Consider the following 18,307-nt stretch of genomic DNA (forward strand, 5'->3'; position numbering starts at 1 on the left):
GTTAATATGGCTATGGTCAGAATACTGTCAGCAGCAAGGCTGAGCCAAATAATTATAAGACCTTATCTGTAATATTTCATATAGTGCTTGATAATATAAGAATAGTATAATAAATTACATTCATATAATTCCTTAATAATTCCATTTGTTTCCTCAAAAGTCCTGTGATATAGATATGGCAGGCAGTTTTACTGCAATTTAGGTGATGACAGAACTGAAACTTCAAGAGTTTGCTCATAGATCCTAATGGCAGAATGAGGAGATAAACATAGATTTTCCAGACACAGAGCCTTCTCCAGTATATCAAAATAGAATAATGTTACTTATATTTGAGGGGAATGTGTTATAATAAAATGACTTGCAGACCAATTTTCTGATACTCTTTCCCTTTCCTATCCCTAGCTCATTTATTTGCCCTGGCTCTAGAAGCTTGAAAACCGAAACCAACTGAAAATATAAAAAGATGTAGAAAAACTGTATTTCTACACCTCTAGTTCAGATTATAATAGTGTAGAACTATGGCTGAGGGACTTCCCTGGTGGCACAGTGGTTAAGAATCCACCTGCCAATGCAGAGGACAGGGGTTTGAGCCTTGGTCCAGTAAGATCCCACGTGCCACGGAGCAGCTAAGCCCGTGTGCCACAACTACTGAGCCTGCGCTCTAGAGCCCGTGTGCCACAACTACTGAGCCTGTGCTCTAGAGCCCGTGAGCCACAACTATTGAGCCCTCTTGCCTAGAGCCCGTGCTCCACAAGAAGAGAAGCCACCACAATGAGGAAGCCTGTGCACCGCAACTAGAGAAAGCCCATGCACAACAACGAAGACCCAACACAGCCAAAAATTTAAAAATAAATAAATTTATTTTTAAAAACTACGATGGGAAGTTAATCTGATAATTAATACAATAGCCTGACTCTTGGTGAAGTTTTCATGCGTCAAACCCTTACTAAATATATTTTGTGACATGCAGAAGGCTAGTTTCTGGCGACACAGAGATAAATAAGATTAACCTTCCCTCTTCTTTTTTTTTTTTTTTTTTTTTTCGGTATTCGGGCCTCTCACTGTTGTGGCCTCTCCCTTTGCGGAGCACAGGCTCCGGACACGCAGGCCCAGTGGCCATGGCTCACAGGCCCAGCAGCTCTGCGGTATGTGGGATCTTCGCGGACCGGGGCACGAACCCGCGTCCCCTGCATCGGCAGGCGGGCTCTCAACCACTGCGCCACCAGGGAAGCCCCCCTCTTCTTTTTAAGAAGCCCCTAGTCTACTGGATTAGATGTATTTGTTGTGAAAGAGTATAATAAGTAAAAGGATTGAGGCATATATGAAGTACAATGTTGGGGGAAGGGCTGAGTAGTCTTCTCTGGGATTAGGGAAGTAGAGAGAAAGAAATTCCCTGGGCCCCTCTTCCTCCTTTCTGCTGCACAGCACTCTCCACCCAAGGTCCTCATGGCATATTTCAAAGAGAAACTGACAAGCAAGGGAGTCTTGGGAAAGCATCCTGCTCAATAACTCTCCTGCTCCGCCCACCCCAATACTTAGAAGAAAACAGAAGGAGCAAAGAGTAGATCTGATAGCACATAGGTTAAGGATGAGTACAGGGTCTACCTGGATGTTAAAATAAAGGTGATTGGGACAGGTGAATAACAATTTGATTTTGTAAAAAAAGAAAAAAAATTGAAATAGTCAAGTAATTATGACTTACAGGAACTTACTTTTGGAAGGTTTAACACAATGGAAGTACAAATCAACATATAGAAACCCATGCCAAATTAAGTGCTTCATTTTACTGAGGCACCAAGCTTTCAATTATGAAAGAAACACTTTGCTGTTGCCCAAGTTTTCTTTGCATGGGTTCATTGGGAAATGATGGAATTTCTCTCTGTGAATATAGATGTTAATGACAGGGAAACATGGAAACCACACATAATTCTGCAAGGTTCAATGCAATTCCCACAGCTCTTAAAAATAAGAAGTATATAGAGGGCTTGTAAGTCTTTATTTTAAATCACTGTTGTTAACTCTTCTTTGTCTGAGGCAGTTAAAGGTAGCCACTGATTCACTGAGCAGCAATCCAAAAAGTCATGCAAACTACAGTGTTGACAGCCTTTGTGTGGAGTCTGAAATGCACTGTGTCTAACTAAACCACTGTGTAATTATGGATCCTTTGTGATTTCCCATTCTCACCTTACAGTCAATTTTTCTTTGATATGGCATGTTGTGTTCAGTAGCTTATCTGAAATCATCAGTATAGTTTTGAAAAGGATAAAATCAAAATGTAACTGTCTATGTTCCCATAATGTGTGCATAGCCAAGGGAAAAGATGGTAAATAGGTACACTATCTCACTATTTCCATGTTCCAGACAGTGGAAAAGTGATTCTACCCCCGAATTCTCTCCATAGAAGAGCAGTTGCATTTATTTCTCATATATTTACAAACCAACAGCTGATACACAGAAAACTGGATGAACATTAGTAGATATCCAGATGACAGAAGAGATTGTAAATGAAGTAGAGACTTTCTGACTCCAGTACTTATAATTAAAGGAAATAGTGCCTTATTTTAGTTCATACAAACACAAAAAGAAATACTAACCTTATACATCCTATTTTAAAATGTTGATGTAAGCAAAAAGAAGGTTTTACATACATATATATGTATGTATATCATATCAGTGTTTCTGTTAAATACATTTAGGTAACAGTTGTCAGCTTTGGCTGCACATTCAAATCCCCAGGAGAGATTTCTTTTTAATCCCATTATGCATGGCCACACCCCAGACCCCTAAATCAGAATCTCTGTGGCTGAAACCCACATATCAGTAATTTTTCTTCAAGCTCATGGGATGATTCCTATGTGCAGCTAAGAATTAGAGCCAGAGATATATTATTACAGAATTAAAAGGAAATAAACTTTCATTTTCTTTCAACTATTATAGATTTAGAATGTCAAAATATAGTGCAAATATGAAATGCTGCTATGATAAAGCTTATGATCTTATTGGAATACCAGATTTCAGGAGCTTAATTTGAGTATTGGGTATCAGATATTCCTTTCAAATTGATGAAAATTGCTATTGCAGTCTGCCACTTTTACTCTCAAAGTTAATTACATACACATTGTGTTCCCACAATTATGTCACATTTTCCAGTTCTATTTAGATGTTTACATAAAAGAGAAATAATATCTTCGAAAGACAGGTTGCTAAGAGTATTTGATCTATATGTACCTAATTTCAGTGAAAGCTGTCTTTCTATGCTTAGTTTTAATAAAATGATCCTAGGAGAATCTACTTCTCTTTTTGACTTAAAGATAATTATTTATAAAGATATAAATTATTTTAAAAGGCATAAAAATGCTTTTTTTCTAATTTTTCAGACACCAACATCATTTAAGACATCTTGCATATATGGAGCAGAAATCATTACTATTACTAATATTATTAAATAAATTATTTTATTAGTGGTATTATTTATTACTTTATTATACAGAGTATTGAACTAGCTCTGTGACTTGAGACTTGTATTCTGTGAAATAAATATTTAAATTAGTCAACTTTGAAAGTCCTTTGCAATTCCACCTTTTGGAGATTCTGAGCTTTACTCTGCTGTGTAGACCAAGCAATGTCTACCACACATTTCAGAGTACATACTTTAATCTTATTATGAGAGATGTAAAAGCTGAGGTGAACAGTGGTGAAATTCTTCCTGTAATACCACAGAGAAGAAGTTTGTCATGTGTGAGGGTGAAGAGATTATTAGAGAAGTCCAAACTACCTATTTATTTTAAGTACTTACCTCCACCTATATCATATAGGTTCCTTGTTTTGTTTATTTTTAATTATTTCTGGAAAAATCAGCCAGTTAAAAAAAACTTTGCCAGTTTAGATACTAAAGGCATTAAAAAAAAAAAAAACAACCTGAAAAAAATCAAACAACACTTTAATACTTTTCTGTGGCTAAAGAAAAAATTATTGTATTCACCTGTTTTAAGTGTATGCTTTATACCTTTTATATGTCTGAAATCAGGATGAGTTTTACAGTTAATGATTAGTTACAAACATTGTCTACCAGCTGGCAAAAAAAAGGATTGCATGTAGGCAATATTCCTTAAGCTTGTGTAAATGTGGTCATGGCCATTTACATAGTCAAATTTCAACTAAGTTATGTGCACTATTTGTACTGTATGTGTAGAGTTTGTCATTCAACATTTCTTCAGAAAGATTACAATATGATTCAGTATTAGAACAAAAAGTTATTGTCTGAACAGAAAGGTAAGGAAACAGTGGCAAAAATTATATTTCATTTGATGAAGCCAATATTTATGGTTGGAGCAATGTCTGCAATTTCATATTTTCTTGTTAATCAACAGCTGACTGATTTATATAGCCTTGTTGCTTATCATGTCAACCCAGGACCAGCAGTGTCCACATCACCAGGCATCTTATTAGAAATTCAGAACCTTGGGCCCATCCCAGATCTACTGAATCGGAATCTGAATTTTATCAAGATCCCAACATAATTATTTTGCAGCTAAAAGTTTGCAAAGCACAGCTTTATAGTACCAAGGAGGATACTCACAAGATGAAGTTGTTTTGTATTTTGTTACTGAGGTATGTGCTAAATGCATGCCTCTCATTTAAGCAATACAGCCTAAAGCTGGAGAAATCCCCTTAGAATAGATGAAACAAACTTCAAAGCAACAAGAAACTAGTGTGACTGATTTATAAGCAAGCCTGAAAATATTGATAGGAATCTATGTCCAAATAAGTTTAAAAGCCTTTTCTATAGGCTTTACTTAGGTATTGAATAGAGCCTATTCAAGATAAGAAAGCATTATATTATAGTTTATTTGACAACATTTTTCTAGTGGAACATAAAATTTTTCCTAGTGAAACATTTTTCTTTCCTAGTGGAACATAAAATCATGATGTATCTAACCCTAGGTGAAACAATAGGTTTGATGAATTACGGGCAATAATTCAAGTTCAGTGTGTCACAAATCCATTAAAAACCATGAAAATAAAAACTCTTGTTCATAGCGTATCTATGCACTTGAGATAACTGGATAAACTGACATAGAAAATGATTAATTTGTGTAACAAGAATTATCCTATAAATTATTTTATTATTATACAAAGTTTTCTTTGCTAAATAACTGTTTACATAGGAGGAAGAGGAAGAATTAATAACATATTAGCCACATTTTATTTTTATGCTACATTAAGTAATGACATGGTGGAAGTTTTCTCTAAGTAAGCAAAATAGCTACATTAATAGTAATTTAGTTCATTATAACTTCGTCACATATAATGAATATAAAATTAACATTTGTGAGTGGACATTTTTAACTGCAAAAATAAAGCATGCTGGAAAGTTTAAGAAGCTGGATCTAAATGTCTGCTTTTATTTTGATATTTTAAATGATTTATCTAAATTAATATCTCATTCTTTTTTTTCTTTATTAGCACTTAGTGTAACATGTGAGAGATTTAAAAGAAGTGATTTTTATCCAAATGATACTAAGTAGACTTTATAGACTGTTATACTTGGGTTAAACCAGTATTTGTTGACTGTTGGACAGATTTCAGCCTGCTTTTCCAGCTTTACTTCTTTATTGATGATAATGATTATCTTTATGATACATTTTGTTCAGCATGCTGAAAGTGGGGGGGTGTTTTGCTGAGGCAGAAGAATGGAGGTTTGAGGAAAATCATGGCAAGAACCTTTCTGACTTACCAAGACAGCTTTCTAAGTTCATTTAGTGATGAACTTCCTGGAGGTACAAGTCAAATGATGATGAAGCATATAGAAACCATTTGAATCTTGCTACCGGAATGGGAAGAGATGACTATGAATCAACCTACTTTTCACCCTCTACATTTTGATTTTTCTTATATACACAGTGTCCTATATAGTGTGGCTGCTTAATGAATGTTATTCAAATAAATATTTGCTGAAAAATGTTATGGTTAGACACATGCACATTCTTATCTGGCTATATTGCAGAGCACTTCACTGAGTAGGTGATATTTTAGACTGTTTTAAAAGATGATTAAAATCTCAGCAGGCAAGCAGTCAGTATATGTTTTATTACATGCCTTTGATGCCCACACTTTAGTGGATTTTTTTTCACTCACCTGTGAAGGAGACTAATTTTAACGATGCTAATTTTGTGTCATAGATTAGGTCATTTATTGGTGGCAGGGTGTATCTGGTTTATTTTACTTTATGGAATTATTTTAATTTTCTAGCTCTTTAGAATATTTTACAGGAAAAAATAACCTAAGGTGAATAACACATTAAAGTTTGAGATGTTCTGGTAGCCTATACCCTTTCATAATCTCCAATTTTGATTGTATAGTACTCATTGAGAATCTGTAAAGTGTATCCTGGCCCCTAAATCTTTACCTCAAAGTAGACATGGATTATGGCATTCTCAAACAGAATAGAAAGCATACGTGACTAGATTTTAGAATAGAAAAATCATTTCAGTTTTACAAGCTTCAGAACCCTGTGAACATGTGCCTTTTTATGTTCTTAAGACTTATTGAGTTATACAATAACTCTTTTTCTAAACAAAGAAGACAATTATATCTACTAAGTTAATTCATCTGTCCCTGTTGTACCTGGTCTTCTCTTGATAGACTCAGAATGCTATTTTAGCTTTCTTAGACTTGTGTAAATCATGCCTCTTTGTTCCCTGGAATTAATGTAAAATTTGTCAAAAATAAAATCAGTTAAAATAATATTAGTAAGTATGCATATTTAATTTTCAAAGTGCCAAGTGATTACTCACAGCAAATATTAAAAGGAAAATAATTTTGGATAATCATAAAGTGTTTCTGTCGTAAGGGGCTTTCAAGTCTAAAGTTGTATCATAATGGATATTTTTATTACAATGATCAGAATGAAAAACGAACTTCGTAGCATGTCCCTCTTCTTTCCTCTTTCCAGATGCAAGACAAAGGTCTACCCTGATGAACTTCCAAACACAAGTGTAGTCATTGTATTTCATAATGAAGCTTGGAGCACTCTCCTTAGAACTGTTTACAGTGTTATAAATCGTTCTCCGCACTATCTACTCTCTGAGGTCATCTTGGTAGATGATGCCAGTGAAAGAGGTACAAATATTTTTTTGTATATTTTTTTAATTAGAAAGCTTTACTGTGTTCAAAAAGATAAATGGGCAATGATCTGTATTTTCCTTGTAATTATACTAACTCTGTAACCACCTATCAAATTTTCATTAATATACCAACTCCAGAAACAAGTAACAAATTCTTTCAGTTTATCTCATGATTCCATGGTTCTTACTAACCTAAGAAATCAGCCAAAATGACTTTCATAAGTTTTTCTTTTTTTTCCAAGCTCAGTTGATCTTATGACTGAGCATTTATATGACTTTGTGGATACTTGTCTTTTTATATTTTTTTTTAGTGTAGGTAAAAGAAAAATAACTTATAATTAAGGAGATTGCATTTGCCAATGTGGCCCAGTTTCTAAATTAGATTCTGGCATATTAACTTCCTAGTATATCCTTATCCTTGTCAGCCAAGTGACAGAATCATAATGAACTGTATACTAATTCACTGATGAAATCTCTACATCTTTATTTTGTACAATGCAAAAAATGTTGATAGGAGTTTACCACCATTTCTGTGTGTTGAATTTCCATCTGCGTAGTAGTATCTCTTCTCTGTTTCAAAACTTTATAAATTCTTATTGCATGTTACAGATTTTCTCAAGTTGGCATTAGATAATTATGTGAAAAATTTAGAAGTGCCGGTAAAAATTATTAGAATGGAAGAGCGCTCTGGGTTAATACGTGCCCGCCTTCGAGGAGCAGCTGCTTCAAAAGGACAGGTCATAACTTTTCTCGATGCACACTGTGAATGCACGTTAGGGTGGTTGGAGCCCTTGCTGGCAAGAATAAAGGAAGACAGGTAAGAATTCATGTGTTATGTCTGTCTGGGTTTTGAATGAACCTGTTAGGATATTTTCCGCTGTCCATCAAAACTTTTCTTCCAAATTGCTATTTTCAGAATGTTTATTTCCTAGCTTTTAAAAAAGTAGACCCCCTACTCCTTATTTAATAAAGACCTTGGCTTATTTCTGCTGAACCTGAATATTTGATTAAGAAATAGTCAAACAATTCAAATAGTAAAGATGTGCTGAATATTCATTTTATAGGTGATGGAAATCAGTCCAATCAAAAATAGTATCATATTTTATAAAATACATTTTCAAAGCACCTTTGTCTTCACCATCACCCTGTGAGGTAGGTAATAAAGGTATTCTTGTCTGTATTTAATAATAGGGAGGAACAAATGAGTTAAATAGCTTGTCCCTGTTATGGGAAGTGATGGGAACAGCAATTTAGTTCTTCCCACTCCCAGAACAGTCTTCCCTTTACTACGTCAGTGCCCTTATTGAAAGTCTAGTCCAAAGCCACCCTGAAGATCTTAAAAATAAACTCACACTCATGCACCCCACTCAAATGAAACCAGGATTAAAAAAATAAAAAAGCATAGAAAGCACAGCTGTAAGAATGTTTAATTATTTAAATAATATTGTCCTTTTGTACAGACATATTATGAAATCTGAAAAGTTGAAGAATATAGAAATTAAGAACCCTCATAGTTAGCTGAAATTCTTTCTGATGATGATGCTAAGAAGTGGGTTTTTTGCAGATACTCATAAACATGGGTGGTAAATGAGTATCATTCCTAAGCGCCTAATGAAGACAGCTATGCTGATGGCTGTCTGATATAGTAACAAAGCATTGCATAACACCTTTCTTGCATAGTCATTTCACCTACAGTAGAAAGGTCTTTTTAGAACTGAAGTTTTTAATTAAGCTTCCAAGACAGGGGCTGCTTAGTGTGAGCTAGTGCAGCTGTATCACATAAACGGCAGGATTTGGTACTTGCCAGGAAGATGGATAGAAGTTGTCAGTAAAATGAACCATAGCAGTTGAAGAAAGCAGTGGGAACCTTTTAGTCAACTGAGTGTAATATATGGCTAATAACATTTTTCCATTCTGTGTATTGTACAGTATGCACAGGAAGGTAAGGTTGGCAAAGTAAAATGAACTTAGAACATCTTAAATTCATTTCCTGGCAGCTTTTCGTACATTACGCTGCTTTTTAAAACATGTGTTTCATATTCAACTTAGTGAGTTTTTAATACAATGTTTCACTATGGTCATGAATGGATCATTTATTTTTTCATCTAACAACATATTTAGATTGTATTTTCATATAATGAACTCTAATGCCTTGTCCTGTTTATATGTTCTAAAGTTGCCATAACTAGATAATAAAGTCTTATTCAAGGTTATTAGATCTAATTTCACCTCCCTATAATTTAAATTATTTAATGTAATGAAGAAAGAGAGAAAGATATTGCTTTTATAAGGACCAAAGTTACCAAGAAGCTTTTTGCAAGACTAAATTAAATCTATTAATTTCAGAGAACTCTACGCTTTGGCCAATTGTGTGGCATATAAGACCTAATAGAAAATGAGTGTTGGTGATGCTGGTGTTACAAAACCAGAATAAATAATGGACAGCATGTCCTTGCTTTCCACATCTGTGGGTGATTCAACTGTATGTTTACCTTCTATCTTATATGAAAAGCAAGCTCTACTCTTAGGAATTAGCTACAAACAAGGCACAGTTGTTTGAACATTTACTGTGGAGATGACAAAAGGTTGATCCCATAATAAAACATATAAGCCTGGAGTAGGGGAAGACTGGAGGAAGCACAACATGGATTAAAAGAGTACCTAATGATCTCCCACAGTGAAAAGTTCCTTACCCTAAAAAGCCACCATCAAGAGTATCAAATCTATATATGTATAACTGAATCACTTTGCTGTACAGCAGAAATTAACACATTGTAAATCAACTATATTTCAATTAAAAAAAAATCTCCTGGCTCTTCCTCTTACTTTAAGAAAAAATGGGTCATAAAACACCAGAAACTGAAGTTGCTTATCTTTTCCCATCTTAAAATATGTAGATTGTTAGTGTAAGCTTGTTTTTTTTTTTTTTTCTATGTTAGTGTAAACTATAAGTCTAGGACAATTCATTCAGAAATTGTCATGACACTAATGTCATTCATAGGAAATATTTACTTATATTGATGATCATGATTTTTATCGTTGCTTCTTGGATTTTCATTTGTTTTTCTATGAAGATTTTCTCTGAACTATCTCTTTAAACTTACCTATCCCCTTTGAGAGTCAAACTACCAGATCTAATTTGCCATCATTCATTCTTCACTCCCCGCATGCTGTTGCTTTTCAGTGGCCTATACTAAAATGATGCATAATATCAAAGCAGCTCTACTAATCATGCTGTGAGTGGAGGTTTTATGAAAAATAGACCATGTTCATCCTGCTGAGTTAGTATTTAGAATACATTTGAAGTCAGCTTGAAGATCAATTAGTATATTTGATTAGATTATACATGATAGAATAAAAGTAGACTGAAGTAAGATGCAGTAAAAGGAAGTAATTTTACAGAGAAAAAGGATAACATGAAAATAAAGGCAAATTAAAGTCACAAAATAATTAAATTTCAACATATCAGCAATATTAAGTTTAAAGAAGCTAAGGTAACATTTAAATTATTATTTATATGTAAACTGATTTTAATTTTTCTGCAGGAAAACAGTTGTATGCCCCATCATTGATGTGATTAGTGATGATACCTTTGAATATATGGCTGGGTCAGACATGACTTATGGGGGTTTTAACTGGAAACTGAATTTCCGTTGGTATCCTGTTCCCCAAAGAGAAATGGATAGAAGGAAAGGAGACAGAACATTACCTGTTAGGTATGTAGAGCATATCTTCCAAAGCATAGCATGTGTACTCCTATAATAATTACAGAATATTATAAATTTGTATGATCATTTTTTAGACTTTTGAAGACATATACTTTTTATTCATATGCATATATGTATTATCACATTTTACATGATCATCTAAGAATCAATGACAATATTAAATCTAGTTTAAATTGCACAGACAAATTTAAGTACTGGAAAAAGTGCCAATTTTTTTGCAACTGTGTATTCTTATATTCAAAACATATGTATTGTGAATTTTCTATGTGACAGGTATGTGTTAGCCTTGATACTTCAGGTAGATGTAATATAGTTTATAACAGAGGTATAACCAAACATGTTTTAGTAAATATTTTAAATTTACCAATGTTAAAGAGCTATCTTCTCTACAGATACAAAAGAAAGATCCATTTGGAAAATTTTAATATATGAACAATTATGAAGGATTTATTGTTTGTTCCAAATTATTTAAAAAGCTACTTAATTTGAAATATTTATGTTTAAAATATGTGTTTGCCCTTAATACAAAATAAGAACTATCATATAAGTCTTTAGTTATCTAGATAAGCATTATCTACTTTATTAACATAAAATTATCACCTTCTTATTTTAACATATTATTGTGTACCTCTTGCCTGCAACCAAAAATTGATTTCCTGGACAATACTTGGGGAGGGAGTTCACTAGTTTAGCTCTTTAAAGATGATTTTGGTAAGTCATCATTTGGTTGGAACAGTAAAGAAGTACCCTAACATTCTAAAACAATATATATAACCCATTATCTAGACAAGAATGTTTTCTAGCCTACTGAGAGAATGACTTATCCATTGGCAAGACTAATTATATAATGAATTAATTAAAACTAGCTAAAAAAATTGGCTAATGGAAGTGAACAGCTCTAAATCCTTGTTATTGGACAATTAAATATTGGGACTGTTAACCCTCTTAAGGATATATTAACTACATCAAAAAGAAAATAACATGTAGTTCCAAACAGTTGCGTAAGGATGTGAAATTATTATGTCAGTATTTGGAGTGTAATTTAGCAGTCCTTAACTCTTGCTGTCATCTTCACATTCACCTTGTCTTATTGATCCTTGCCTCTAACAACTTGAGGAAATACAATGGCTCCTATTACCATTGTTAGAAATCCTATTTTCTTAGATCATGGTTTCATTTAGTGTTAGATAATTTTTCAGCTTCAGATCCCAAGTAAAAATTATCAAAATATATGACCAATACACTCAAATATAGACAATGTGTTATTTATTTGAAAAAGAGGTTTAAAAGATTGCATGTGCATACTTATTTTTTTAACACATTGGCAAAAGACATACTTTTTTAAACTTTATTTTCTCACAGAGTCAAAAGGTAAATAATTAAGAGCTAGCCAACATTCATAGTAAGAAATTGCTCATCTTATTCATAAAAGTAAAGATCTACATAGAAATCTACCATTATTTCTCATCTTTCATTAACTAAAGCAAAAGAGGAAACATCCAAATTGCTATATTTTCATCACAATTTATGTGATTTTATTGTAATAACATGGAGAGATGATGAAATCTGAGTATATTTTATTTGTTTGCCTTAGTAACTGCACAGTATTTCACTGTGAAGGAGCAGTATTTCAATGCTAAGGGAGTTGGAGCAAGAGAAAGAGAAAGCTCAGTCTTTGCTGAAGTTTCTAGATTCTTATGGAAAAGGTTAATTATTTCACTGGCTGTGTTGTAACAGCCTTCAGGTAATTTTCATCAGCATAGCTGTAATGTGAACTTTCTTTGTACTTGTAATCTATTACTCGAGGATGTGATCATTTTTCTCACATTCATACAAACAGATAAATCATTCTAGGTGTTAAAGACAATTTTTTTCCTACTTGATTAACAGAATTCTGAATAGCTAAAGTGATTAAAATTAGGTTGAAATTTTGGTTTTCTTAGCTGAATGCTTTATTTGAAATGTCAGTTATGACAGAACTTTCTAGTGACTATAATTGGCTAGTTAGTCATCATTTAGAAATACGATCATGCATTTGCATACATAGAGGAACAACTTGAACTTGTAACCTAACCTTAGTTATACCTCATTTAAAGTAAAGTTTATAATGGTTATACTTATTATTCTATTCTCAACCTCTGGGCTTTGATATTTTCTTTTTGATAATAAATGGAGTTTGTGAAATGCTTGGCAATTGTGAAGTTATGAGTATGGAATAATAGCATAGCATACATAGTCCAGCATTGTTCTTCTTTCTATTTAGTTTTCTTTAATCAGTAAACTGTCCTTGATATTTTAGTAGTCAAATTATATGACTTTACAGGAATATCTCAATTATATGTGCAACAATACAGTAATCAAATCGTTAAACCAGAGGTCATAAACTAGGAGCCTGTGTGTCAAATATGCTCTGTTGATGTGTTTTCTTTCACCTACATAATGTTTTGCACTTATTAAAATTACCAACATTTTAAAAATGAGATATTTTAACTGGTAGCATAAGTTATCTAGTAGTGCAGATAATCTCCCAAATCATTTAATTAGTTTGGGGGTGTCGTATGCATTTTTTCTAAATAATAAATATAACTGTTCAGTTGATTTGGTCAGGCTATTGAAATGAGTTGGATTCCACATGCAAAAACACATGCGCAAACACTGTTGAGCACTGTGTTAGGTTCTACATATACAAAGCTGAATAGAGCTATCTCTGCACTAAACTTGCTCACTATCTGGCACCAGCTGTAAGTCTGCTGGATAAGGGGAAAAGGCCAGCACAATTGGCTAGAGAGTGGATGTACAGGAGTTAAATTGTGTCAACTGATAGAGTGGTGTGTGCTTCTGGAAAAGAACTTGGCTCTTTAATCTTATTGATGGCATTAGTCTCCTAATTATGCTCTGTAAGTAACCCTAAATAAATAGTTATAAAAGTATTAGTTTCTACTTTAATTTCTCACTGATTGAAATAGATTACTTAATTAAAAGCCTATGGGTTATTTATCAAGTCTATTTATCTTTCTTTACCCTTTGTGTCTTACCTTATGGACTTTTTTCACATTTAGTCATTATTAATATTCTCAGTATGACTCCCCTCTTTCTTACATTGAGTACCATGTTCAGTATTTTTCTAAAGTAAAACAAAAGAGTTTTAGATTTTCTTCTAATCCATGCTAGCATAATAAATGAAACATAGATGTATTGATAATTATGAGTTTTTACTTCTGACACATTTGACTTTGGTATCCATTTTTGTTAACAGTTGTCTGATCTCATACATTTATTTTTCTCTCAGTTGGAATTAGGAATTTATAAAGAATATCAAATAAGGGCTTCCCTGGTGGGGCAGCGGTTGCGCGTCCGCCTGCCGATGCGGGGGAACTGGGTTCGCGCCCCGGTCTGGGAGGATCCCACGTGCCGCGGAGCGGCTGGGCCCGTGAGCCATGGCCGCTGGGCCTGCGCGTCCGGAGCCTGTGCTCCTCAGCGGGAGGGGCCGCAGCAGGGGGAGGCCCGCATACCACAAAAAAAAAAAAAAAAAAAAAAGAATATCAAATAAATTGAACAATGGTATTAATAACAACTTGGATTACAATCATTGTGAAAAACTCATAGAATATTCACATATATTATTTCCTGTATCCTTCTAGTATGATATCATAGAAGAAGCATTAAAACTGGCTTTGGAGGATCTGGGTTTTATTTCAAGCTCCTCCTATTGGGAATTTACCCAGTTCTTCTCAACTATAAAATGGAAAATTATTCTCCCTGCCTTGCTTAACTGGTGAAGTGCTATAAAATATTAAATGAAATTTGAAACTATTTGAAAATAGTTATTTTAAATTTATTTCTGATAATATAAGTAACAGATATATGCATTGAAAAATAAATGTGACAAGTATCTATAAGTTTAAAGAAGCAGAACACCAATGAACTAGCTCTTTTAGTATTTTGTTATATTTACTTCCATAGCATTTCTTTCTAGATACATTTCCCCACAATTTAAAAATTGATATATCATTAGTATTTTTCTATGCCATTAACATTTTATCACAAATAAAAATTTTAATGGCTGTTAATATCTAAATTTTTTACTAAGCCCTGTCTCTATTTTTAATAGTCTAAAGTCAACTAAGAGTTTTACACTTTATGTTTTTGCAATAATGTAGTCTCTTTAGAATTATGCAATCAAGCAATATGAAATTTGTTTTAGTATTCTTGATACATTTTGCCAATTTGATTTTCTCCCCCCAAATCATTACTGACTCCAATTTATAGTTCCTCTAGGAAGTATAATAAATGAAAAACACCTAGTTTATTCTGTAAAATCTTATACAAATATAAGACAATATTTGTAATTCTATAATAGCAACTAGTAATATATTTCTTAATTTTTATCTATCAGGTTTTCTTTATTGTATTTTCCTCAGTCCAATGAAAATACACTTTTAAATTGGAGGAAAGAAAGCAGAAACAGATAAAGCCTGTGAGACACTTCTTTACAATAGGAGATACTAAAGCAACAGCACAGGGAAAGGTCAAGGCTGTGCATAGAACAGACTGAAAGGACTTCAGAATGTTCAACAGTTCAACATTCAACCCTACTTGTGTTAAAATCTAATATATGTTGACTTTAAGAAAAAGAAAAATTCTACCTCAGGTGGAATCTTTAAATCTGTATTCCTTGGAGAAAATAGTACATTTACAGTATGTTACTTTCTAATGGTTTAAGGGATAATTTACAAGCCTTTCCTAGCAGTCTGTTGAGATGAGAAGAAAACAGGAGTGGTATAGAAAGATTACAGGGTGATGAATATCACATTTATATACTGAATAATTGTATCACATTAACAAAAACATTTTAAAACATCTGGCCCCATTGTTATTTTGACCCCTCTGAAGCATTAAATGAAAGCAAAAGGAAAGATTAAAATTTGCACCATTTACTGTACATTCTCTTTGGAAGCTTAGAGTTTTATCAGGTGGTGAGGATTATGAAAAACGATTAAGGAAAAAGGAAAAAATAACTATTCCTTTTTTTGGTAATATAGGTCTTTAAGCACAGGTTAAGGTATTTGATTCCAATATTTCTTGGTAAATGCATTCGTTGGCAGAAAAACGAGCCATTTGCCCATACTAAGCAGAACTATCCTTTAAAAATAGCTTTGATTAGGCTTGGAAGAGGGGCTGGAAAAAGTTGCTGCTGCAGGCAGCCTGGCTTTAGGAAGACCAGCCTTAACTACATGTTGAAAATTTTATCCCATAAAACAAAAACCTAGGTCTGAGAGGGCTAATGGCAGACTCTTGGAGGGCTCATGCCAAGGAGTACTTCCCAGAACTTCTGCTTCCAGTGTCCTTGTCCCCGTGGTAAGCCACAGCCAACCCCCGCCTCTGCAGGAGACCCTCCAAAACTAGCAGCCGTGTGGCTGACAGGGTCTTGGTGCTCCGGCCGGGTGTCAGGACTGTGCCTCTGAGGAGGGAGAGTCGAGTTCAGAACATCGATCCACCAGACACCCCCTGGCTCCACGTAATATCGAATGGCTAAAGTTCTCTGAGGGATCTCCATCTCAACGCTGACACAGCTCCACTCGACAGCCAGCAAGCTACAGTGCTGGACACCCTATGCCAAACAACTAGCAAGACAGAAACACAACCCCACCCATTAGCAGAGAGGCTGCCGAAAATCATAATAAGGTCACAGACACCCCAAAACATACCACCGGACGTGGTCTGCCCACCAGAAAGACAAGACACAGCTTCATCCACGAGAACACAGGTACCAATCCCCTCCACCAGGAAGCCTACACAACCCACTGAACCAACCTTAGCCACTGGGGGCAGACACCAAAAACAACGGGAACTACGAACCTGCAGGCTGCGAAAAGGAGACCCCAAAAACAGTGAGTTAAGCAAAATGAGAAGACAGAGAAACACACAGCACATGAAGGAGCAAGGTAAAAACCCACCAGACCAAACATATGAAGAGGAAATAGGCAATCTACCTGAAAAAGAATTCAGAGTAATTATAGTAAATATGATCCAAAATCTTGGAAATAGAAAGGACAAAAGAAAAGAAACATTTAAGAAGGACCTACAAAAACTAAAGAGCAAACAAACAGAAACATTTAACAAGGACCTAGAAGAACTAAAGAGCAAACAAACAATGAGGAGCAACACAATAAATGAAATTAAAAATTCTCTAGAAGGAATCAATAGCAGAATAACTGAGGCAGAAGAATGGATAAGTGAAGTAAGTCAGAAAGAGAAAAACAAATATTGAATGCTAACACATATATATGGAAGCTAAAAAAAAAAAAAAAGAAAGAAAAATGGTTCTAATGAACCTAAGGGCAGGACAGGACTAAAGATGCAGATGTAGAGAATGGACTTGAGGACACGGGGAGGGGGAAGAGTAAGCTGGAAGGAAGTGAGAGAGTAGCAGTGACATATATACACTAACAAATGTAATATAGCTAGTGGGAAGCAGGTGCATAGCACAGGGAGATCACCTCTGTGCTTTGTGACCACCTAGAGGGGTGAGATAGGGAGCGTGGGAGGGAGATGCAAGAGGGAGGAGATATGGGGAAATAAGTGTATGTATAGCTAATTCACTTTGTTATAAAGCAGAAACTATCACACCATTGAAAAGCAATTATACTCCAATAAAGATGTTAAAAAATAAAATAAAAAGTAGCTTTGATTTAAAAAAAAAAAAGCAAATCAAAAAATAGAAGACCTAAATAGACATTTCTCCAAAGAAGACATACAGGTGGCCAACAAACACATGAAAAAATGCTCAACATCACTAATTATTAGAGAAATGAAAATCAAAACTACAATGAGGTATCACCTCACACCAGTTAGAAAGGGCCTCATCAGAAAATCTCCAAACAACAAATGCTGGAGAGGATGTGGAGAAAAGGGAACCCACTTGCACTGTTGGTGGGAATGTAAATTGATACAGCCACTATGGAGAACAGTATGGAGGTTCCTTAAAAAACTAAAAATAGAGCTACCATATGACCCAGTAATCCCACTACTGGGCATATACCCAGAGAAAACCATAATTCAAAATGATACATTCACCCCAGTGTTCATTGGAGCACTATTTACAATAGGCAGGACATGGACATGACCTAAATGTCCATCAACAGAGGAATGGATAAAGATGATGTGTTACCCACATACCATGGGGTATTACTCAGCCATAAAAAGGAATGAAATTGGTTTTTTTGTAGAGATGTGGATGGACCTAGAGAATGTCATACAGAGTGAAGTAAGTTGGAAAGAGAAAAATATCGTATATTAATGCATATATGTGGAATCTAGAAAAATGGTACAGATGAACCAGTTTGCAAGGCAGAATTAGAGAAGCAGATGTAGAGAACAAATGTATGGATACCAAGGTGGGAAAGTGGGGTGGGGGTTGGGTGATGGTGGTGGGATAAATTGGGAGATTGG

General features: G+C 34.4%; 1 protein-coding gene across 1 annotated transcript in view; it reads left to right on the plus strand.

The window, feature by feature from the left end:
- GALNT13 (polypeptide N-acetylgalactosaminyltransferase 13) overlaps positions 1-18,307 on the plus strand; it is a 558,990-nt gene that overhangs the window by 329,752 nt on the left and 210,931 nt on the right. Inside the window, exons 5-7 of the mRNA XM_024122312.1 lie at positions 6,956-7,122; positions 7,737-7,944; positions 10,673-10,843. Coding sequence (XP_023978080.1) covers positions 6,956-7,122; positions 7,737-7,944; positions 10,673-10,843 — 546 coding nt within the window. The remainder of the gene's footprint in view (positions 1-6,955; positions 7,123-7,736; positions 7,945-10,672; positions 10,844-18,307) is intronic.

The sequence above is a fragment of the Physeter macrocephalus genome, chromosome 2 (assembly GCF_002837175.3).
Source record: "Physeter macrocephalus isolate SW-GA chromosome 2, ASM283717v5, whole genome shotgun sequence".
In the NCBI taxonomy this organism is placed as follows: Eukaryota; Metazoa; Chordata; class Mammalia; order Artiodactyla; family Physeteridae; genus Physeter; species Physeter macrocephalus.